This window comes from Uloborus diversus, chromosome 2 (assembly GCF_026930045.1).
Source record: "Uloborus diversus isolate 005 chromosome 2, Udiv.v.3.1, whole genome shotgun sequence".
NCBI lineage: Eukaryota > Metazoa > Arthropoda > Arachnida > Araneae > Uloboridae > Uloborus > Uloborus diversus.
Genome location: NC_072732.1, coordinates 116,099,640 through 116,122,497, shown reverse-complemented (window position 1 = coordinate 116,122,497; position 22,858 = coordinate 116,099,640). Strand labels below are relative to the sequence as shown.

Genomic DNA, 22,858 nt, shown 5'->3' with positions numbered 1-22,858 from the left:
TTTTCTTGACATTACGAAATTGTAGGCAATGGCACAGATCATGTCTCCCAGGAACCGGGTCTGTGAACACATATTTTTAACTTATCTTTGCCAATGTTAGACCAGGGAGAAGTGGAGGGGGAATTCCCTACTGGAAGTTATTTGAAATAAAAGCCCCAAAAATACCCCAAAACAGAGAAAAGATTCACCGACCATTTGTATTGGATATCTCCAAATTTTTCAATTTTGTCATTTACACCCTTTTGCTTCTCACTGCCTCAATTTTGGTTCTTTTGGGCCGTCTTCCGGCTAATTGACGCACACCCAACCTCATTGTTTTATTAATGTATAAAATCTTGTAGGTCTCATACATGCTTCAAGAAAAAAAAGGCTCAGATGTAATATGCCTCCCCTCTCAGCGATTTCTGAATTTTTGCAAACTATTGAAATTATTTTTTTTCGTTAATCAGGCGATAAGGTTTTTAAACATGGCAACCCTGGCAATAGGAACCTGGGTTTTTTAACCCTAAAGCGACATGGGTTGTTCAAACTTGTTATTGCACGCAGTTTGGAGTGATTTTTTAAATTCATTTATTTTTTTTGTGCCTTGTACTGCATAGGACAGCTTATTTGTGTTTTTCCTTTCAATAGTTGTCAGTAGTGTAAATCTTCGAAACTGTTAGTTTCTTCAAACTTTGACCCTGAATAAAAAGCAGAATTCAATGTGGGTGGGTGTATCTGTTGCAAGGGGCCATTTGTTTGATTGCAATATGTTGTTGTGTTTTTGTTCTTGATATTAATTCCTTATTTATTAGTAGTTGTAGGATGAAAAAAAAAATATATATATATATACGTATATTTCACATTTTAAAACAATTTTAAAGTTTCGACTTGCAACATACTTTTTAATAACTGAAGATCTTTACCAATATAGGAAAAGAAAGGTGCTGTGGCAGTAAGGTGAACAGTAAAAGTTCAGCACTTGGTACATTTGAAAAAGTTTCTCAACTAACTTTCAATGCTGTAAGCGGTAGACCCGAACAAGGATACAAGCCATCACGAATTTCTGATTTGAGAATAGAAAAATTCGACTCTGAAAGCATTGAACTGAAATGGACAGCTCCTGGTGGAGAAGCCGACAGCGGAGCAGGTAATTAATTATTTCTAATAATCTGACAATATGTAATCTTGATTTGTCAAAAGCTGTTTCACTAAGTGCTTTTGGGTAGGAAAAAATGAAGAAATTAGAGTTTCAAAGAAATTATACAAGGAAATCGCATGTCAAAAAGGTAGGCCCAACGCTCACTTCATGTCTGTGTAGCATTGAATATCATAGTAGAGTTTAGAGTTACTATATTCTAAAATGCAAAAATGAGAATAATTCCATTTGCTGCACTCTAACATCTCGTTCAAAGCATGAATATTACGTACATAACAGAAATTTTTTGAACCAGTGTAATTCATAAAAAATATCACTGAGGCTTGAAAACATCATTTGTAATAGGTACAATCAGCCAAAAAGCACCAAGTAGTATGAGGCATGTTCTTGCTAATTATATCTATTACAAGATACAGTACAATCTCTAAAATCAGAGTCTCGGAAGTTCGAGGTTCCGCTTAATCCGAGGTGCTTCATTTATATTTTAAGTTTTATTTTTTAGTAGCTAAAATTTGATTTTCATTAGAATCTGAAAATAGAAATATTTTGCTGCTGCAGAACTTATTGACTACGTACAGTAAATAATAAAAATACATTCAGAGGTTGGTTATGTTTTGGTTGCCTTGCACACATAAATGCGAATGGATATCAAGAAAAAATTTAGTTAAAACTCCTTTACACCTAATTAAAAGGAAATTAACGTTGAAGTTTAAGAGAAATTTTTTGTAAAGACACTAGTTTCTTTTATTTCTACAAGGAAGTAAAAGGTGCTCTTACTTATGTCTTCTGAGTCATGTAAATTTTAAGCCTGGAGGAATTTTTTGGATAATCCAAGTCTTCAGTAATCCAAGGTGAAGTGAGCCCCAATTACCTCGGATTTTTGAAACTATAATGTAATAACAAACAACTTATTACAAATAATACAAATGATGTTTCCGCTTCAAGGTCATCCGCCATCTCTCGGTGTTGAAACTTTTGTCACATAAAAGCTATCCTCCAGCTGTCATTTTCCAATAAAAAGTAAACCACCATTGCATTTAGGGGACCAGCAACAAATTGAGCAAACAAAAAAAGGTTTTTGATCATCTTTTATCGCAAATAGCTGGGAATAAGCAGCTGAATGTTCAAGTGCTAAATGATTTCAAGATTCTTGATGAATGCTCTCACACGTGCCCCACTTTTTTCAGTTGTAATGGTCTGAGATTTGCCAGACTTTCTTTGGCAGTACAGTTCTTGTGGCTTTAAAGTTTGATATAAAAACATAAATTCTTTCAACCTGGAACAGGATTACAACAGACAAGTTCAAGCCCATTGTAAAATTCTTGCTGAGGGGTAAACAGAAAAAAAAAAAAAATGAAGTTACATATGTACTTTTCCAGAACATTTGACAATGCTCACCTTGCCATGCCAATGTTACAACTGGACAGGGAGAGTCGGGGGAACTTGTAAAACCTGGAGTTGTCAGAAAATTCACTGTCTCAAAAAATCAGGGAAAAGTCGCAGAATTTTACAAATTTGATCTTAAAACCTGGAAAACAGAAGAAATGACATGGAAAATCACCAGGAAAGACATTTCTGTCCACAACAACATCGGAAGAGTGGTTAAGTAGCCAATGAAAAGCTTCTGTATGTAGCCATGCATCTCAGTTTGGAATTCTGTAGCCTATTGTGAAAGTCATACAGACTCTTTCACATGGTAATGCTTCTCCAGAATCTGGATTTTCAATCAACAAAGATATTTTCACCAAAAGAAAGGTCACTGGTTGTCATGAAATATGAAAGTCTGTTAGTGGTTCCTTTTCCCTAACAATAACCCCACTCGTTGTTGCAGAGTGTTAAGATGTCGAAGTTGCTATCACATGGCACTATACAAAAGATACAAAGAAATAAAAGGCTGAACTTGTGAAGCAAAAAAGTCTTGTGACCGAATAGAAATTCAAAATCAAAGGCTAAATGCAAGGCTTAAATCTAAACTCTAGATTCAAAAAAAAAAGTAGAAGAAAATATTGAACTTAAAGTAATGTTGCCATGATAAGTGCAAAAGTCGTATTTGCAGTCAAGTTCAAAATGAGAAATTGGTATTTAAAGTTGTGTGGCTGCATGTACAGTGAAATTCTGTTACAACAAATACCGATACAATGAAATATCCGTTACAATGAACCAAATGTTCGGTCCCATTTTAAAACTCATTAAGAAAATGTATAAAAAATCTTGTTTTAACAAGGCTTTTTTTTTTTCAAAAATTTGTTACAACGAAATGTTTTTCGCAACGCCACTTTGAATGTTTTAAATTTAATGCTGTTTTCAGAAACTAAAAAAACAACTTTCACAAATGGTAACGCAAAAACTCCTTTTGTATTTTTAAAACAGTGCCATTCATAGCCATTCAAGGTGGAAATCTACTCATACTGAAACATGGGTTGATAGGTGACAACAAAAGCTAGTGTCAATCCAAGCACAGTCAATTTCTGCACATAAAACGCAAGGCACCCTGCAAATTTGCAAGGGTTCTTGTGGTCAGTATAATAACATTTCTGAATTAGAATCTTTTATAATATCCTTCAGGACCAAACATCTCAAAAATAGCAATGTTTTTTCTGATGACAACCAAAGAATAAAAGTTCAGTGTTCAACATTTTTGTTTTTATTTTTTCAGGATAATTAATGTATTATATTTTAGATCTTTAGAAACGGTAAATGTTGCAGATTTAATTATATTAGAGTGCAGATTTGTAAAATTAATACTTTTATAAAAATAAAGCAAGTTTTTAGACGATTCCGTTACAACGAAATATTTTATTGATCCTTTGGAGTTTGTTGTAACAGGAATTCACTGCATTCAATTCAGATAGATTTCTTTTGGATTAAAAAAAAAAAAAGATATTTCCCATTGGCTTATGACCATTAAACATTGTATTTAGGAGATATATGTGACAAGAAACCACCTGGTGACTATAACTCAATTTTGATACAAAGTGCAGATACAATTCTTATGATTACGGTGGAATAGCTAAAATATAGGTCCAAACCGTGGAGATAGCATCATGTATTTAAATGCTCAATACATCTTTAATTCAAACATAATCTAATGTCTTCATGACTTTAGCAGTCATTTCTGTTTATCATGGAAATTTGGTTCAAGATTGGTAGAGCGATAGATTTTATAATTGCTAATATTTCATATTAATTTAGGATTGTTTCGACTAAATGCTATGTGCAATTTTTCTGTTTTTTTCTTTTTTCTAAATAAATTTGTAAGATGCTACCAAAGTTTTTTCTCAAAATTGATTTTTTTCTTCTCAAGTCCCCGTGTAGTAAATCGGGACATTTTAATCTTTTTAAATGTTTAACTCTTTTAGTTGCAACCTGTAATAGCTCTATACACGTGTCACAACAAAGGCACAGTGATCAATGAAAATTGGTCAAAATAACTTGTTATTGCAACAGTGAATGCTTTGTCATTGTGACACATGCATTACAGCTGTAAGCTGCAAATTTCATCAACCACTTTAAACCTTTCTTAAAAACTAAAATGTTGTGTAAAATCGTCTTTGCGAAGTAAATTTGTGGCCTGTTTTACATCCATCAATTGTTTGCATGTTGTGCGTCAGCATTGCATTTGAGATCATATGTTCCATATAAATCTTGCTTCTTATCCTCCCCTCCAAAGTGGCGCACACAGGAATTTTTTTAAGAGGGAGGGGGTTCAGGGATCAGAGATCCACTATTCTCATATCATACTCCAAAAATCATCCAAACATATTCTTCTGATTTTATCGATTGTTGGAAACAAAAAGCATTAAAAAAATTATTGAATTATTACTTAGCATTGTAAATAAAAGTAATTTAGTAATAGCAAATGCTTTTTTAAAATACCAGAATGCACAAGCAATAATTCATTTTCTTTTCTCATAATTAAAATGCATACAGTGAAGCAAAATCATCATCACGGAGCAATTTATGCTTTCATACAGTTTGATTTTGCAGGGAAAGAAAGCAAAAATTAATTTTTTTTTCAGTTATTAATTCAGAAATTGTTACCTACACATTGAAATATTTTACATATTAATACATATGTTTATAATCAATAAAAAAAACTCAAGGGGGATGGCGGGGTGTCTAAACACCCTTGGCCCTCCACTTGTATGTGCCAGTGCCTCTCTAACATCCCTTAAAATGTTTCCCAAGGGTTTAGATAAGGAGTTGGCCAAGAGTTAAGAGTTTCAGAATTTTTGTTAAGAGTTATAAGAAAAAGTATTATGATTGAATATAAGAGTCAGTCCACAGTATTCAGGGTTAAGGTTCCTCGAGACCCTTGCTCTGACTTATCTGAGCATTTAAAACCGATAAACCAAGTGGTAGGGTACGGCGGAGGATCTCTGAGGGTGTCAAATGTCAAGTATTTAGTGTTACATACAGGACATTTCACATCCAAATTTAAAAATGTTTGTATTTTTTTCACTGAAAAAATACAAACAAGAGTTAGAATAATCTAATATTTTGTTATTTATTTTTTCCTAGTGAAAGAAATACAATTATTTTGACATTTGGCTATGAAATATCGCCAACGTAACATTGAATGCTGTGGAATGACCCATAATAAGAGCAAATAAAATGAAATTACATAATTCTTTTGATCAAGTACATTTAGATTAACAGCTTTAAAAATATGTGATTTTCCTCCTTTCTAGCTACAAACTACTTAGTCGAGTTATTCACAGTGCATGATGAAGCAATCGCGTACTCTGATGAAAATACTGAAAAAAGAATTTATAACTTAACTGTTGTTCCCAAAGAATATGGAAACATAGAAACGGCAGAGATTGAAATAGACGATGACTTCAAAGAAAACACCAAATATTTTATTGCTCTGAGAACTGAAAATATTCACGGGCAAATGAGTGATGCTTCAAACATCAAAGAAATTTATGTCTCAGAGAAAAGGCCAACAGAAGAACCAGAAGCAACAACCACTGTTGATGATGATGATATAAAGTCAAGACGAGCAGCTGAACGGAAAAGAATGGTTGGAATTATAATTGGGGTAATCGTTGCAGTAATTGTCATAGGGATTATTGCTTATGCTGCAGTGCATTACTTTGTAATAAAGCCTAAAGAGCGAGCGGAAAAAGAATCCAGAAATTCGAATAACTTGAAGATGGAAGCAAACCCAACAGAAAAGAATATACATCCCTTGACTTCAATTCCTGCTGATGTTATAATGAAACATCACATTGAGGTAGTGAATGCAAAGAATCAGCACAAGAGTCCACCCGTTTTTAAAGAAGAGGATATTGAGGCACAAAGGTCTGCTGTGAATAACAATGACGGTGCTGAAGTTGAGGCAAAGGACGATGAATCTTCACAACCTGCCCCTCCAAAATCTCCAAAGAGAATGACTTTTGTTTAACTACCATGAGAAAATATTTTCTTTTATAGAAGAACATAACTGTGAAATTTTGCATTTCATTTTTTTTGACAGCCAAATTCGAAGTTCACAACATTTGTATATAATTAGAACATTGTCAATATGTACAAAGAGCATAGGAATGACACCCCATGTTTTTCCATAATTCTAATTAATCATAAATTTATTCAAATTCACAATCAGCAGAGAAATAATGTAAAAGTTTCAAATTTTATATTTCATTTTCACTTGATGTCTTAAGCAATAATACAGGAATATGTAACCCACAAGTTAACTAAAAATGGCAAGCAAATTGCCAAATATATCTGCCACTATGCATTCAAAAACAAGCCCTGTAAAAAAATTAGGATATTTTTATAGTAATGGACACATGAAGTAAAAAAACTTCTGTATGCATTTGTGTGTATTAAATGTTTTAGTCATACTATCTATGTAAACATACATGTTGAAAATATATTTCAATTTGTGCCCAATTTGTCTTTAGAATCTTTTTTTCTCACCCTTGTTTTCATCAATGAACATTAAATAAAATATTTTACAAAATTAATAGTACCTTTTTACAATGGGTTAATCTCATCAGTTTTTATTTTCAGCAAGAAGATATGAATTTTTATTATTCTGCAAGAATGAAGGATGTGAATTAGATGGATTGTTGCCGAGTTGGATCATGCTTGAAGAAAAACCTGTTCCAACAGAATATGGTTCAGCACAAAAAGCTAAAATTTCACTGATGAAAACTGCTTCTAATAATGGAACCTTTAGCATATCATTAAAAGCCATCAACAAGCATGGTAAAATTAGTGAAGAATCAAACAAAGTCAGTTTTAGTTTAAAACAGGACATGGAAGAGATTATCACCACAAAAGCTCCTGAGGAAGATGAGACAACCAAAAGCAGCCCCCCGGTTGATGTAATTGTAGGAAGCTGTGTGGCTATTGTGCTGGTTGTAATCATCGTAGCTGTAGTACTTTACGTACTTGCAGAGAAAAAAATGAAGGCTAGAAATAGAGCAACAGACCTAGAAGGAAGAGCCGAATACAAGAATCGAGTCAATTCGAAAACATTCGATGCTACTGATCACAGGAACAAAGATGATCTGATGAGAAAAGCTGAGTCATTTCCAGTGATACTGTACACGCATGATCAAATCAAGGACTGCAAAAATAAGAAAAAAGATCCACCATTATATGAAGCAGGTGTTGCTCCAAAGCCTTGGATGAGTTTAGACGCGCTTCCAAGCAACAAGTTAAACAAAAGTAAGAAAAATGGCGACAATGAAAGCTTAGGGAGTTCAAGCACAAATATTGCGAAAGATGATGAGCCAACGAAAGAAATGAACCAGCTTGACAATATTTCTCAAGAATCAGCACCAGGAAAAGTGGATAGATTTTGATCTCTAGGCCTTCGAAGTTGATGCCATATGAACTTTCAGAATGAACAAAATATACGTATTATCCAACTCAATTTTTTCATACATCATCAATCTCATATTTATTTGCTCACACACATGAATGTTTAGGAAATATATGTATAAACTAATTAAAAGATGACCAGTAAAAATATGTAATTAGAAATTTTTTTGTATATAATATAATCGTTTGCTAATTATAACAGATAAGAAATCATTACACGAATAATTTTATTCATTTTTTTATTGAAAAATATAAAACACTTTTATTAATACAACAATTCAAAATATACTTCACTATTCCATACGATATTCACACCTAACTTGTAATAAAGGCAAATTAGCATTGATGTGTATTTCATTCGCCAGTAAAATCTGGTTTTCTTTTTTCTAAAAATGCAGTCATTCCTTCTTTACGATCTTTCTACAAAGAAGAAAAAAACACAATTTAAGACACTTTAGAAGAATTCTCTGATGCAAATCGTAATGGAAACACTAAGTACACTAGAATCTCCGAAATCCAAGTCTTGAACGTTTGAGCTTCTGTTTAATCCGAGGTGCTTCATTTGAGTTTTATTTTTTAAAAGCTAGAAAATTGTTTTTCATTAAAGCCTGAAAATAGAAATGTTTTGCTACTATAAAACTTATTAGCTTTGTACAGTATGTAAAAAAGTACATTGAGAGGCTGGTTTAAGCAACACTCCCTAGGTGGCATGAAATATTCATCAACTACAAGGTATGGGGGGGGGGTGTATTAAAATTTTGATATGCCTTGTAGACAACTTGATACGTAAAATTGACATTGATTTGCCACAAAGAACATTTCAACATCCCTTTTCGAATATCTGTTTGTTATTAAAAAAGGAGGTGTACACAACGTGAAGCCACATGAGTTGCATAAATGAAATTTAAACTTTCCTACACAACTAACCATTTGTGTAATCCATGATACATACCTATGCAAGCATGCACATTGATACAGATGTCATGACAAAACTCGTCAAAATGAATTCGGGCACAGACAAAATGCATGTTTTGGTTGCCTTGCACACATAAACATGAACGGATATTGAGAAAACCAATCCTCAAAACTTGGTTAGATGTAATTAAAAGGGAAATTTATGTTGAAATTTGACCGATAAATTTTTTATGAAGGCAATATTTCCTTTTATCTATTCAAGTAAAAATGTGCTTTTCCATATGTCGTCGGAATAATGTAAATTTTTAATCTGAAAGAATGTTCTGGATAACCAGAGCTTTCAGTAATACGAGGTGAGGGGAGCCTCAATTACTTCGGGTTTTTGAGATTCTACTGTACTTCAATTCAGCCCAAAAATTCTTTAATTTCTCTGCCAATAACAAAAAACAATTTTTACTTCCAAACTTTTTCCACTGGAGACTTCATAGTAGGTTGTAAACGATGATTTGCATTACTTAAACTGTTATGAACTTATGTTTATCATACATTAAATTCCAAAAATCTAAATATCTTCTGTGAGTATGTAAGAAATGCTGCTTCTTAGGGTTTCCTGTCACAATTATACTATTGCTTTTCATCTTACTTCTAGGAATATTCCTTATTCACAGAAAAATAATTTCTATGTCAATCAACTGTCATGCCTCCAATGCAAATGGGCCACAAAAGGGGGAAAAAATGGTACATTGTGAGCAGCATGAAACTATCTCCTATATCTATCTGATGAAATCTTGGATGTAACATACAATTGCTCATGCAATTGTTCAAAAGTAAAACTTGGTTTTCAATGAAAAATAACAACTTTAAAGAAACTAGATAGAAATAAATGTTTTTGATAGGTTTAAGAAATGGAAGGTAAAAATTAACACTCTCAACAAGCCTTTAGAATCCTGATCGATTTCATAGCTGACACACGTGAAAAATGTTATGTGTACAACACAATTATTTTTTTCTCATTAAGTTTTTTGAAAACACACTCAGCAGTTTTCTACCTAAGCAATTATTTCTTATTAATTTGCACACTAGAAAAAATATAACTGATTCAGCAGGGTTCATACACTTATGGTTAAAAAAAATTCCCGGACTTTTCCAGGTTTTCCAGGTTGTTTTTTTGAAAATTCCAAGCTACTCGCTTCAATCAAAATTAAGTTCAAATAGCAATATTTTCAAAATAATTAAAATTGCTTGAAGTAGCAATGCGTAAGAACTGAAACTTTTCCCATTAGATTTTTTTAAAAAATTGGATTTTTTTCTTCTTTCTTTTCGCTCTTAAAATTTTAAGTTTTTTTAAATAATTTGTTCAAAATCGCTTTAATTGATTTACTACTTGATGAAAACAAAATAACTTTGAACTCATTTCAGGGTTTCTTTGATGTCAGGTGTCATGCCTAATATTCGCTTTCTGCTGTCGTGCAGCAATCTTTTAGCCTCTGCTTTTGGTTTACACTATTTTTTATTTTCTAATTAGTATATAACACAAAACATATTGATCAAAATACAAAGCTATTTTTCAGTATGAATATGATTAACTTGTTGCATCGATCAGCATACCCATATAATACATAACATAAATCAACATCAGCCAATCATAGGTCAATACCAATTATCATCAGTTTTTTTCCTTCGCATATGAATAGATGCTTACATTAATTTTTCTCTTGTAGAAAATAAATAATTTTTAAAAATTCATAATTTGTTGCACATTTTTATGTTACTTTCAATAGTTTACATTGAGATAAACATCTAATTCTGTTTTTTGAAGTTAATGTCTACTTCCATTGTGCAAACGACCAATCATGGCGACTAAGAAAAATTTAAGAAAATTAGTTTTGAATTTGTAGCATAAAAGTAGTCATAAATAAACAATAATACTTAAAAAACAACAATTAAGACAAAATAGTCGGTTTTTATCACACAAGCATCTAAATCACAAATTAGAATAAAAAAATGTTCTGAAGATAAAATTTTGTATTTTCAGGAAAATAATTACGAATTATCAGGAAAAAAAAGGGCACACTTTGCGTTGTTTCCAACAGTTTGCTTTGCAATAAACATCCAATGCCGTTTTCGGGAACTTAAGCACTTAAAAGTCTTGCGCACTTCCATCTTAGGAATGACCAAGTATGGCGGCTACACCCAAAAATCTTACTATTATATATGCGGAAGTTTGTCTGTATGGATTGTTTGTCACACTTTCACCCAAAAACTACTGAATGGATTTTAATGAAACTTTACAATAATATAGTTTATGCATCAGAATAACACATAGGGTAGTTTTCACCCCGTTATGGGGGGCAAAACCCCCCTAGGGGGCGATAAAACCCAATTTTTATATAAATTCTCTAAAATGAGAATGAAAAAATACTAGCACATACTAACATTAAATGTCCATCGAAAGCTCTGATTTTTCTGCTGAAGATGGCACCTGTTCCAAATTTCTAAGTAGAATAAAAACCGAGTTGTGAGCTTTTTAGTACCATGTTCGAAGGCTTTCCTCAATACAATATAGTATTTAGGGTATCATGTCAACTCCCTGTCGATAGCGACAATTGTTGTATTGTTGACCGCTTTTGCTTTTCGTCTGACTGTTCAAGGCTTTTCTCAAGTTAAATTTTCAAGTAAGATTTTTTGCCTGATTATTTTCCAGTTTTAAGGAACTTTGAGGCAATTAATGGGTTTTTTAAAAATTTATTTGTGTTGGCTGGGTGCTTGATCAACCAGCAGAGATCTTCTCCAAACTTTTTTTGCGGAATTATTTCAATAGCTAAGGCATGTGGCTATTTTTTCAATTGTCACTGTTTTTGAAGCTAAAAACTATGCGAATACTGTTACTTGGTTTTCCCCATGTAACCAAAATATTGCCATTTCTTTAATATTTCTTTCTTTATATCATTTGTTAACATGTAAAATGATCCGCCAACTAAATTAATCAAATCCATAAACAGCACAAGTTTGTGCACAATTTCAAACACCATTGCCGAACTTTACTACTTACTTTGGAAACATTTCGGATAGCATCATTTTATGATCATCAGAAAGAAGTATGTCAGTATTTGGCGACACTATCTCTTCGATAAAATTAGTAACACACAGTTTTACAAAGTAGGGAGGGGGATCCAAGATATCCCAAAACGATTATCGCAAATTTCGTAACATTTTAAATCGCAGTAAGGGATTACGTACGGCTACATTTTTTTAAAGTTTGTACTTCAATAGCAATATAGAGACAATTTTAGAATATGTTCAAAAAAAAAAAGGTAAATCGTTTAATCGTTTTAAACAAGTGAAATTTAAATTCATATTTTGGAACTTTGGAAATCCTCAAATTTGTATATTCTTAAATATTGTATTTTCGTTTCTAAAAGAGTGCTATTTTGTCCTTCGTATTTATTGTCATTTTACTTTTTGTATATTCTTAAATTTGTTTTAATTAATTTGTATATTCTTGTTGTATTTTCGTTTCTAAAAGAGTGCTATTTTGTCCTTCATATTTATTGCCGTTTTACTTTTATGGATAAGGAAAAAGCTCGATTTTCAATGACGTCAAAGCGGTGTGTTTTGAGTTATTTCAGTTACAGAGGAAAATAAATAAAAGTAACTATATCGTTTCTCACAATTATTACACACCCAGGCAATGCCAGGTATTTTTCCTATGTACAACAATCTGGTAACTAAATAAAAAAAGTTAATGAATAGAGTCTGCCCCCCTACCCCCAGAAACATCTTCTGTTCGGAATTAAAATTCATATCTTATGAATGTAGATTAAGCAAACATTTTACGCAGTTTTATAAACTTGGCGAGTCTCTGGCGAAAGTATGGTACTGTGGTCCTTTTTCTGATAAATAATGGATTTGGATTATTTTACATTTTTACGTTGCTTTTAATTGCAAAAATAGATAATGAATTAGATTGCATTCATTGAAGAAAATGAATTTAATTGCAAAAAAAACAAAATGACATTTTAAAACTTATTCGATAGGCAGAGTTATGATAACGAGGTCGGGACGAATGTTCAAAAATCTTGGCGCTACAGCCATTACAAAATTTGCATTAAAATGTAAAAACTTCGCCAAACTAATTTTGGTAAAAATATCATTAAATACTATGTATAGGGTATTGCAGTTAAAATTAATACACCAAATTAGAGAAACAACATGCTAAAATAACATTAAAACTGCTATTAAAATGTAAATTAATCCACCAAATCCATTTTATATCTCCAGACTCACCAGGCGACTATGTTAGCTTATTGGTGATTTTTTAAAAATTTTAAAGAAACTTTCAATTTAATTTTTTCTTTTTTTTGTGTGTTTTTAAGGATTAATGGTGCTAATTAGGATTTTGTGGAATTAATATCCCTACTTTAATAGCGACAATAGAGAGTAATGTTCTTTCTTTCTTTCTCTCTCTTTTTTTTTTATTTGTTTTTTATGCTATTGGACCTGTACTGATGAAGATTTTTGGAATTAATCATGAAGGAGATCTTCAGAGGGAGATGTTATTTGAAAACGCTGATATCACCATTCTAATAAAGACTTTAGGGAATGTTTCTCTTTCGGAAATGAGAAGTTTTTCGTACTATTGTCTCATTTAAATGGGAACTTAAAAAAAAAAAAAAACTATTGTGCTTACGCTGATTTTAATAGTATTTTTACTTTGAATTTTTTTGTTATTTTAATCAGGACTGTTTATGTTGTTAAGAAACAGTTGATTTCCTTCATGTGGTGGATTTTAAAGTTTTGATGTTCTCACTCTAAAGCGACATTATTAGAATTTGGATTTTTAGTGACTGTTGACCCTATTTTGCGAAGATTTCTCTGGTAAGAAGCTATACAATAATTTAGGTAGCAGGTGTAGTGCTGGACACCATTTGACGGGGATGGGGATTATAAGGGAAATGGTTGACCTTATTTAAGAATTGTTGACCTCACTCGAATTGGAATTTTTGAGAATTATCCAAACTAACTTCTTTACAACTCCTGAACGTTTTCCTGCTTTATGTTGTGTGATTTTTGGGTGTCTTCCCAAGTTCGCTGACATTTCATTTACCTCTCCCCCTCCCTTGATTTTCAGTTTTCATCATATCTTTTGATATATTAAAGGGGGGAGGTCATTTTAAATGTCAGCGAAACTGAGGAGAAACCATTTTTCGGTAACTATTTGACATCTCCCTGTGTTGACCATTAACTTGAATCAATTGAAAAAAAACTACATCAACATGAGCGAAGCCGAGTGTAAAAGCTAGTAAGGAATAATATTTTGAATTTGTAGCATGAAAACAATTTAAAAAAAATAACCCTTCATGAAACTACAATTCAGTTGAAAAGTTTTTAGCACATTTGCGTCCAAGGCAATGAGGATAAGATAAGTTTTAAGAACAATATTTTTTGTTATCAAGAAAATTATTTAAAATAATAATAATTATTAAAAAAAAACAAAACAATTTGCAGCACATTTTGTGTTGTTTACATTAGCTTTCAGTTAAAGAAAACATCCAAATCTGCTTTGTTTTTGGAAACTTGGGCATTTAAAGATCATGTCTACTTCCATCTTGTCAATGACCAAAGATGGCGACTACGTTTCAAATGTAGCTGAAAAGACTTTTGATATTAAAAACACGATTTTCCCCGATCGTCCCTACCATCTTCAGGCAGGTGCTTCCGAAGCAGTAAATTGTCTTCTTCCCTGTTAAGTTTGTGCATAATTCCTGTTAACCTAAAGAATTTTTTTATTGGGAACTATTGAAAGTCACAAATCGTGGCTGCGGAAGTTTTTTTCAGGTCGCCACTTTTTACATTGCCAGCGTCATTTTGCCTCAAGAGTTTTACAATTTTTTAAAAGTAAATATTGATAAAAATGAAGATTAGATCTCATGGAACAAAACTCCCAGCGAAAAAATTGAGAAAAAAATTTTTTGGGGGCTAATTTGGAAATTCCTTGACTTTTCCCTGACATTTTTAATTGTGTCATTTTCCCTGACAATTCCAGGTTTTCCTGGAGCGTACAAATCCTGCTGATTAACTAAAACTTGAACGAATCAATTTCAAATGCTAAAATCAAAACATACCTTGACTAAATTTTTTGATAAAATGGCAAAAAACGAAAAAAAAAAAGTATGTAAACAATATATACATAATACAATAATAACATTATAAGATACTTACTGTAGCAAATGTAGAATAGAACAACCTTTTTTCAGTTCTCAATCCCTCACTAAGGGTGGTTTCATATGCTACAATGAATTTTTTAACTGTAACATTGTTTGGAAAACAATAAAATACACAGAAACTCTACTTACAACACCACAAAGAGAAGAATATAAATGTTCCAAAAGACCGAAAAAAAATTTAACAATTGGGGGGAAAAAAAGAAGACCTTTTCAAAACAACATAATTAATAGTTATAAGTTGTAAGTGTTGCTGTACTCAATTACAACTGATGAAATCCAACATATTAAAGCAGTCTTGTCTACATGTACAGGTAGTTATCAAAATAATGGAAGCACTTGAGATTTATAAAGAATTCTTTATTTGTATCGTGTAGGACCACCTTTGACATGCAGTACAACTTGGATTCACCAAGAAATCGATTCATAAAAGTGTTGAATAGTGTTCAGAGGAATTTCGTGCCATTCTTCATGGAGATATTGTGAAAGCTCTGGGAGAGACGTCAAAGGAGGATATCGATTGCTCGAAAATAGACCATAACGGTTCAATTATAATAAGGTCAGGTGACAGTGCTGGCCAAGGCAGATGTTTAAATTCACCCTCGTGTTTATCAAACCACGATTGGACAAGTCTTGCTGCATGAATTGGAGTATTATCAGCATGGAAAACTCCGCCTCCTCCAGGAAACGAAGTTTGCATCATAGGATGGATCTGGTCATCTGAAATGTGTCTATATTTCTCCCCAGTGATCCTTCTTTTTAGGGTTACGACTGGTCCAGCAAAAACCCACGACTTGACTGCCCATATCATGACAGATCCTAATCCATGCTTGATTGTTGGAAGGAGAGAATCATGATCATAAGCTTGTGTTGGTGTCTTCCAAACTCTTATCCGTCCTGTAGTAGGAAAAAAGTGCTAAAGACGTTTTGTCAGACCATGTTACTTCTCTTCCACTCATCAATAAACCAGGATTTTTGAGTGTGGCACCACTATAAACGACGTTTAGCATTAACATTTGTGACAAGTGTTTTTGGGAATTGCTATTCTTCCGTAAAATGTTCGGTTTATAAAGGTGCCTTCTAAATATAATCACTCACATTGGTGAACATAGTGGTGATTTCGTTCTGTGGTAACTTTTGCTGCTCTTGTTCGCTTTTTGGACCTTACAATCCGCTTCAATACCCGTTGACCTCTTTCACTGAGCTTCTCTTTCCGCCCACGATTTTGCTTTTACCGAGATTGTCTTACCGCACTGTGTGTATGCTGTCATGACTTTAGATACAGCACCTCTAGAAACGCCCAAAAATTTGAGATGTTTCAGTTATACTTGCTCCAAAAATTTGATCTCTTTTAAAATTTGAGAGGTCCGACATTTCGCGCACTTGAAAAAAAATCCAAGCCTTCCAGAACTTCCATTAAGCCACCATATACAACCAGAATACATTATTGCTTACGAAGCACATTCAAAAAGGTCACTTTTATTCACAGGTGTTTCCATTATTTTGATAACTATCTGTAGATAATCTATGCATTGCCCTTTCTTCAGAGCAAAAAGTGGTGTCAATGAGAAAAAGAACTTTAAAATCTAGTTAGTTTTTACAAACTTACTCCAAGTACAAACACAAACTGAAAATAAAATATTTTTTTAATATAAAAACGAGCTGATGCGTGCATCACATGACTTCCTTTTACTCCAATTTAATGTCATTTCCCCATTATTGGCAATTTTAATGTGATTCAATAGTTTACTCTCTAAGTATCATAAATTAATACAGGTAAAATTAAAACAGATTTTTAAAAAAAAAGCCAAATTTGTCGTCAAGTTGGCGACCAAAATGATGGCGATATATCGCCAAGTGTCCGCCAAATTATAACATCGCTTGAGTTTACATCGAAATTAACAATGATTCCCCCCTCCCCCAAAAGGGGATCCTATTAACTGGAATCAACTGTATATTAAATGGACATCTGTAGATCTCAAATGATATTTAAAATGTTAATGTAAAAACTATCATTTTATAAAAACAAAAAATTATTTTTGATAAACCATAAAATGTTACAATATTGTCTTTAGTTATATATTGATAATATTATAATTATTTAGGCAATGGTTAATACGACCAAGAACCTGCTTGTGAAAAAAAAAGTAATAAAAGGTGAAGATAATTATGCATAGAGTAAGAAAAAATATATAAAACATACCACTATTGACAGATTCTTTGCATATAGCAACAATAAGATTAGAATTGGTGCATATTTTTTCTCCTAACTTAATTGCTTCATCAACCACTTGTTCAACAGGGAATACTTTGCTGACTAGGCCTAAAAAGTAAAAAAAGAAGCACATTGTACAAAATTTTATTTTTTAACTGTTATAAGCAAATTGGAGATAATAAAGCATTTTCAGACACTTTCTTAGAATGATTGGTAACTTTATTTGAAGTTTGGAGAACCCTATCCATGAGTAACAGAATTAAAGTACCTAAATTAAGTTTTGATCCAAAAAAGGATCCATCAATGCGTTAAGAGTTTTATTGTTTCAGAAAATTCTGTTTAGTAGTAAAATAAACAAAAAGTAAAACTATTTTGAAAGACTGGAAAAGAAAACACTTCCAAAAAAAAAAAAAAAAAAGAAAAAAGAAAGAGAGAATCAATAGGCAGAAAAAATCAAGTTAGCTCTTTAGTAGATAAAATGGTAGTTTTTAATTAGTAATTCTGTGGTGCAGAGTGAAATTTTTTGCATAGAATTTAGTCCTTATTAGATAAAAATGAACCACACGTGTTTGAAAAAATAGAAATATTTTGAAAATTGTAAGTTTTTATCTGAGCTGTTAGTTTTGAAAAATAAGTTTCCGTTAGCAAATAATGTTTTGTCCAACACAAATAAATATTAGATAATTAAAAAATATTTGTGGCTCCAAAGTGAATAAAATCCAATATCTATTTTGTAAGCTGTACACCACTAAAAAAATCTAAAATTGACAATATCTAAGTACAGGTGTCCCTCGTACAACACCGTTTTGATATTACATGGCACAAAACTTGAATTTAACACTACACAGTCTTGATATAACTCGAATTTTAAAACATGAAATTTCATTTTTGTTTAATACACTGTTAAAATTAAATGATAATAACTTTAATAAGTTTTTACTTTATTTTTATAAAAGTTTTACAAAAAATTGTTTGCTTTCGGCTCGTAAGTTTGGTTTCCCTGTATAACACTAACTTGTAATTTTTAAATACTTTATTTTTCTCATCAGTGTTCAAAAATAAAAAGATGAAAATTATTTTGTTTCCAATGCATTGTAAGAAAATAACATTAAGAGTAAACATAAGCTAAATTTGGCAAACAATGAATAAAAAATGTAGTTGAAACAAAATATTAAATAAAATGAAACATAATAAATCTATTTACTGAAATTAATATTTTGCTTTGTTGTAAAGGTCAAGATTCACGGTCGCTACTCGCCACATGGCGACATAGTTTGAAAAAGCGGCGACTTAAAAAAAACGTCCGCAGTCGCCATTTCCCCCCCTGTTATTCCTAACAAAAAAAATCTTGGGATGAACAAGAATTATGTAAACTCGACGGTAGAAGAAACTAAATCACTTTGGAAGCATACTCCTGAGAATAAACACTGAGAGGAGGGGAGGAGGTGATCAAGGAAGATCGTTTTTTGACCAGAACGGAAATACTTTTAAGTTACGAATAAAACATAGACGCCATGTTTGGTCACTCACAAGATGGAAGTAGGCAAAAAGGATGGAAGTAGGCTTCAGCTCTTAAGTTTCCAAAAAACAAACTAGAATTTGATGTTTATTCAAATGCAAACTAATGAAAATAACGGAAATTGTGCTATGAAGCATTTTATTTATTTATTATTATTATTATTTTAATTATTTAAAATAGATTTCTTGAGAAATGAAAAATTTTGTATTTAAAATTTTATCTTATGCTTATTGCTTTGGACACTACTGTGCTAAAAACTATAACAGTTCAATTAAATTTATGTTTATTGAGGATTTTTTATTTTATAATTATTTTTATGCTACAAATTCAAAAACCTAAATCTTTATTTTTAGCGCAGTCGCCACATTTGGTCACTTCCAAGATAGAAGTAGACAAGATTCTCTAAGCGCCAAGTTTCCAAAAACAGAATTAAATGTCTATTGCAAGACAATGCAAACTGTTGAATATTCCACAAAAAGTGCCGTATTGTTTCTCCCAGGACAATTAATTATTTTCTTGAAAAATTCAAAATTTTTTCCTTCAAATTTTATCTTCATATTTTATTCTTAATGCTTTGGATGCTAATGGGCTAAAAGCTGATTCTTTCATCTAAATTAGTTTTTTGAGGGTTTTTAATTATTAATAATTACTTTTAAGCAACAGATTCAAAAATCTATTATCTTAAATTTTTCGCATAGTCGCCATGTTTGGTCATTCGCAAGATGGAAGAAGACAAGATTATTAATTGCCTAAGTTTCTAAAAACAGAATTGGATGCTAATCTCAATCCAAACTACTAGAAATAACATAAAAAGTGCCAGAAATAATGTTTTTTATATTTTTTTTATTAAATATTTTCTGGAAAAGGGAAATTTTATCAGCAAAATTGTATTTGATCCTCACTGCTTCAGAGGCTTTGCAATAAACTAAAATTACTTCATTTAAATGCAGTTCTTCTCATGGATTTGTTTATCTATTGATTTTGAAAAAAAAAAAAGAAAAATAAGTAAATAAAAACCTATTTTAACTTAAATTTTCCAAAATGTATGTTCATAGCTTTTAAAATGTTCTTTGTAAAGCTCTCTCTATACATATTTTTTATGAAAGCAGCAAAATAACACCCTACCCCATTTTATACTTCAAAACTCAGCGACAGTGGTGGGCACTAAGTGTTTTGAGTCTAAATTTCTAAGTGGCCACTGGCCACTTAGAAATTTTCTGAATCTTGACCTTTACTTTGTTGTCGTTGCTCAGACAAACTTTATTGCTATAGAAACGCTCAAATGTTTTCTGATAGAATGCGTTTTAATTTGAAGCATGTAAAATAATTAAGTTGTATCGTTTGGATCAACTCTTAGTTTTAGATCAGTGGGCCGTTGCATGCTCTGGTTGCCAGTTTTCATTTGTATGTTCTATAGAGTCAAAGTTTTATCTATTATAAAATTTGCATCTTAAGACTTGATTTCGATATAACACAGTACACATTCCTTGATTCACATTATTTCAGTCTTGTATAACACAGTTTTGATATAACATGAAACTTGGTTTTGATACAACATGGTACATATTGACATAATTTATAACAAGTGCATGATTAATTAGATTTAAATATAAATAAAAAAACTATTTATAAAAAAGTCTCGTATAACTCGGTTTTGATACTACACGGAACAAATAACCATGCTATACAAAGGATACCTGTATTTTAATTGGAATCATCTTAAACTTTGGTTGAAATAACCCGGTTCATGATTTGGGGGGGGGGGGGGGATTGGGGGGAAAGCAATCTTAATTTTTTTTTGTTGGCATATTTGCAGTTCTTTAGCATATTTTGTGGCTAAAGTTCTGATCCATTAACTTCACAAGGCTTGATACTGCTTCTCTTTCGAGCAGATACAACCTACAATGCAGCATTGTCATATCTTTTTAAAAAAATGCAGTTCTGATTTTCCCTTGGATGATTTATAAGAAATTTAGAGACACTATGGAAATATATTTTTATATTACATTCCATATAAATAATTGTGTGTATAAGGTGAGAGAAAAAAATAAAGTTAAGCATCGCTAAGCTAGCTTGTTTTGCTGTTTAATGGTTTTATGGGCCAGCATTTCTCGATCTAACATTGTGATTTACCTGTTTGTAACTATGCCTATATTTGCAAACATAAATGTTTAATTGTGATTCAAAATGCTATGATCATTTCCCTCTGTCTATGAGGTGAATGCAATAGGGGTGAGGGGGTGGGGGGTACAAAACAATGAAACTTATACCGAGAAGGGGATCTGGGCTGAAAGGAAAAAAATAAGATTAAATTAAAAAAATGTCAAGTATTTTTTTTCTAGGAAATTTTTTTATTGCACTAAATCATGTAGTGTTTCAATTTCAAAGCTCTTTATAACAATCCCTCAGAAATGGAATTCTTTGTTTTCAACATCCAACAAAGAAATGATCCTCAATTTTCATTAGTTTTCATTGTGGCGACTGGGAGATATTTGTCATGAGTATGAATGGATCAAAGATAAAAAGAGGTTGAGTACAACTCATATAGGGCTATGAACTAATTTTTAGTTTGTACCTAGGGAGAAAAGAAATCTAATTGGAAAACGAGGGACTAAAAAAGGATCTTTATTTTTACTTTTCAAGGTCAAAATTTGGGATGCTTTGATTAGTTGACAGAATTCAGAAATCTGTCACTTAGTCCATTACTGATAATAGGACAATTTTTACAAATAAATCAGCTGAAAAATTGCTTTTTGATTGAATTTACTTTTGCCTAAAACAAGAGACCATGCTGAATGACTTTATTACACTTAACCGATAGTTTTAAATGCTCTTTGTGCAGCCATTTTGTTAAAAATTTAAATTATCGTGATAGGGTGTAACATTCATATTTGTTTTAGAAAAAAAAATGTGAATGGATAAAAGAGGTTATGGGGAAAATTCAAAATGAAACAGTTATCTAAGGAAAAAGGGACCATATTAAAAAAAAAACGTGCTTTTCGAGAGTTGAAAAAAAAAGGACCAATTAGGAGCCCTGGAATATATAGAAAGTTACTGCTATTATCTTAATAGCTTTTAAGGGACTAATCCAAATCAAATTGCTTTTATATTTGCATGCTCTTGGCCAGGACACCACATTTTGATGTTTCATTTTTTGATTTAATTAACATCAGCTCCAGAACTGTACAAACATGGTTATGTGTGAAAAAATTTAAGCACAAAATCATTTAAAAAATTTAATATTAGATTGTACAATCATCACACAACACATGAGGACAACATAAGAACATATGAGGCACAAAGAAGCAAATGGATGCATATGAACACATTAAAGTTTTAGTACAACACGTGCAAAGTTCAGATCCATGGTAGGTTTCAATTAAAAAGCTTTTTTCAACCCTGTTGTACAGCACCTACCCAGGGGCTTAGTACTATTTATTTTCCGAAACAAGAGAGATTCTACCATTTGAAGTGCCTCATATAAGGTAAGATTTAAAAAAAAAAAAGCAATAATCCAGCTTTATGCAGGAAGCTGGGAATCCTGATAATATCTCGATACATTACAATCTGCAACTGATCAATACTATTTTGAACTAACCACACTATCCACCTGTGGTGGAGAAGGATGAAAATTTTACTTAAAATCATTCCCTGGGGAATTTTTTTAATACAGATTAAAAATGAGCTAGCTTTTGCCAAATGTAAATGGAATCATAAAGGTTCCTAACAAGTAGAAACAACTTAATGTAAACAAACAGAAATTCAGATTCAAACAACATCCCCCCCCCCCCTCTGCTTCCATATCTAGTTTCAGGATTCACACTGGAGAAATATCCAAGATATGATTTCTAACCTTGATCAAAAGTTTAAATTGTACTTCTGTGGAAACGGCATGCAAATAAACTTTTGTTGAGGGGGATTTTGAAAAACATTACAGAAATTACACAATTCTGAGTCCTAGCATGAACCCTGAGTTTACCAAGAAACAAATTCACTGTATTTTTTTA

General features: G+C 31.9%; 2 protein-coding genes across 4 annotated transcripts in view; one reads left to right on the top strand and one right to left on the bottom strand.

Moving 5' to 3' along the window:
- LOC129216001 (calcium-activated chloride channel regulator 1-like) overlaps nt 1-8,137 on the top strand; it is an 82,983-nt gene extending 74,846 nt beyond the window's left edge. The window contains exons 12-13 of one of the 3 annotated variants that reach the window (XM_054850138.1): nt 914-1,129; nt 7,160-8,137. In XM_054850138.1, coding sequence (XP_054706113.1) covers nt 914-1,129; nt 7,160-7,959 — 1,016 coding nt within the window. In that variant the 3' untranslated portion in view covers nt 7,960-8,137. Of the gene's footprint in view, nt 1-913; nt 1,130-5,829; nt 7,096-7,159 lie in introns of those variants that run through there. The other 2 variants (XM_054850136.1, XM_054850137.1) reach the window with 2 other exon arrangements.
- Nucleotides 8,138-8,206: 69 nt separating this feature from the next.
- LOC129216003 (enoyl-CoA hydratase, mitochondrial-like) overlaps nt 8,207-22,858 on the bottom strand; it is a 41,772-nt gene continuing 27,120 nt past the window's right edge. The window contains exons 6-8 of the mRNA XM_054850139.1: nt 17,321-17,440; nt 15,116-15,183; nt 8,207-8,398 (exon numbers count right to left, since the gene is read on the bottom strand). Of these exons, the coding sequence (XP_054706114.1) occupies nt 8,333-8,398; nt 15,116-15,183; nt 17,321-17,440 (254 nt within the window). The 3' untranslated portion in view covers nt 8,207-8,332. The remainder of the gene's footprint in view (nt 8,399-15,115; nt 15,184-17,320; nt 17,441-22,858) is intronic.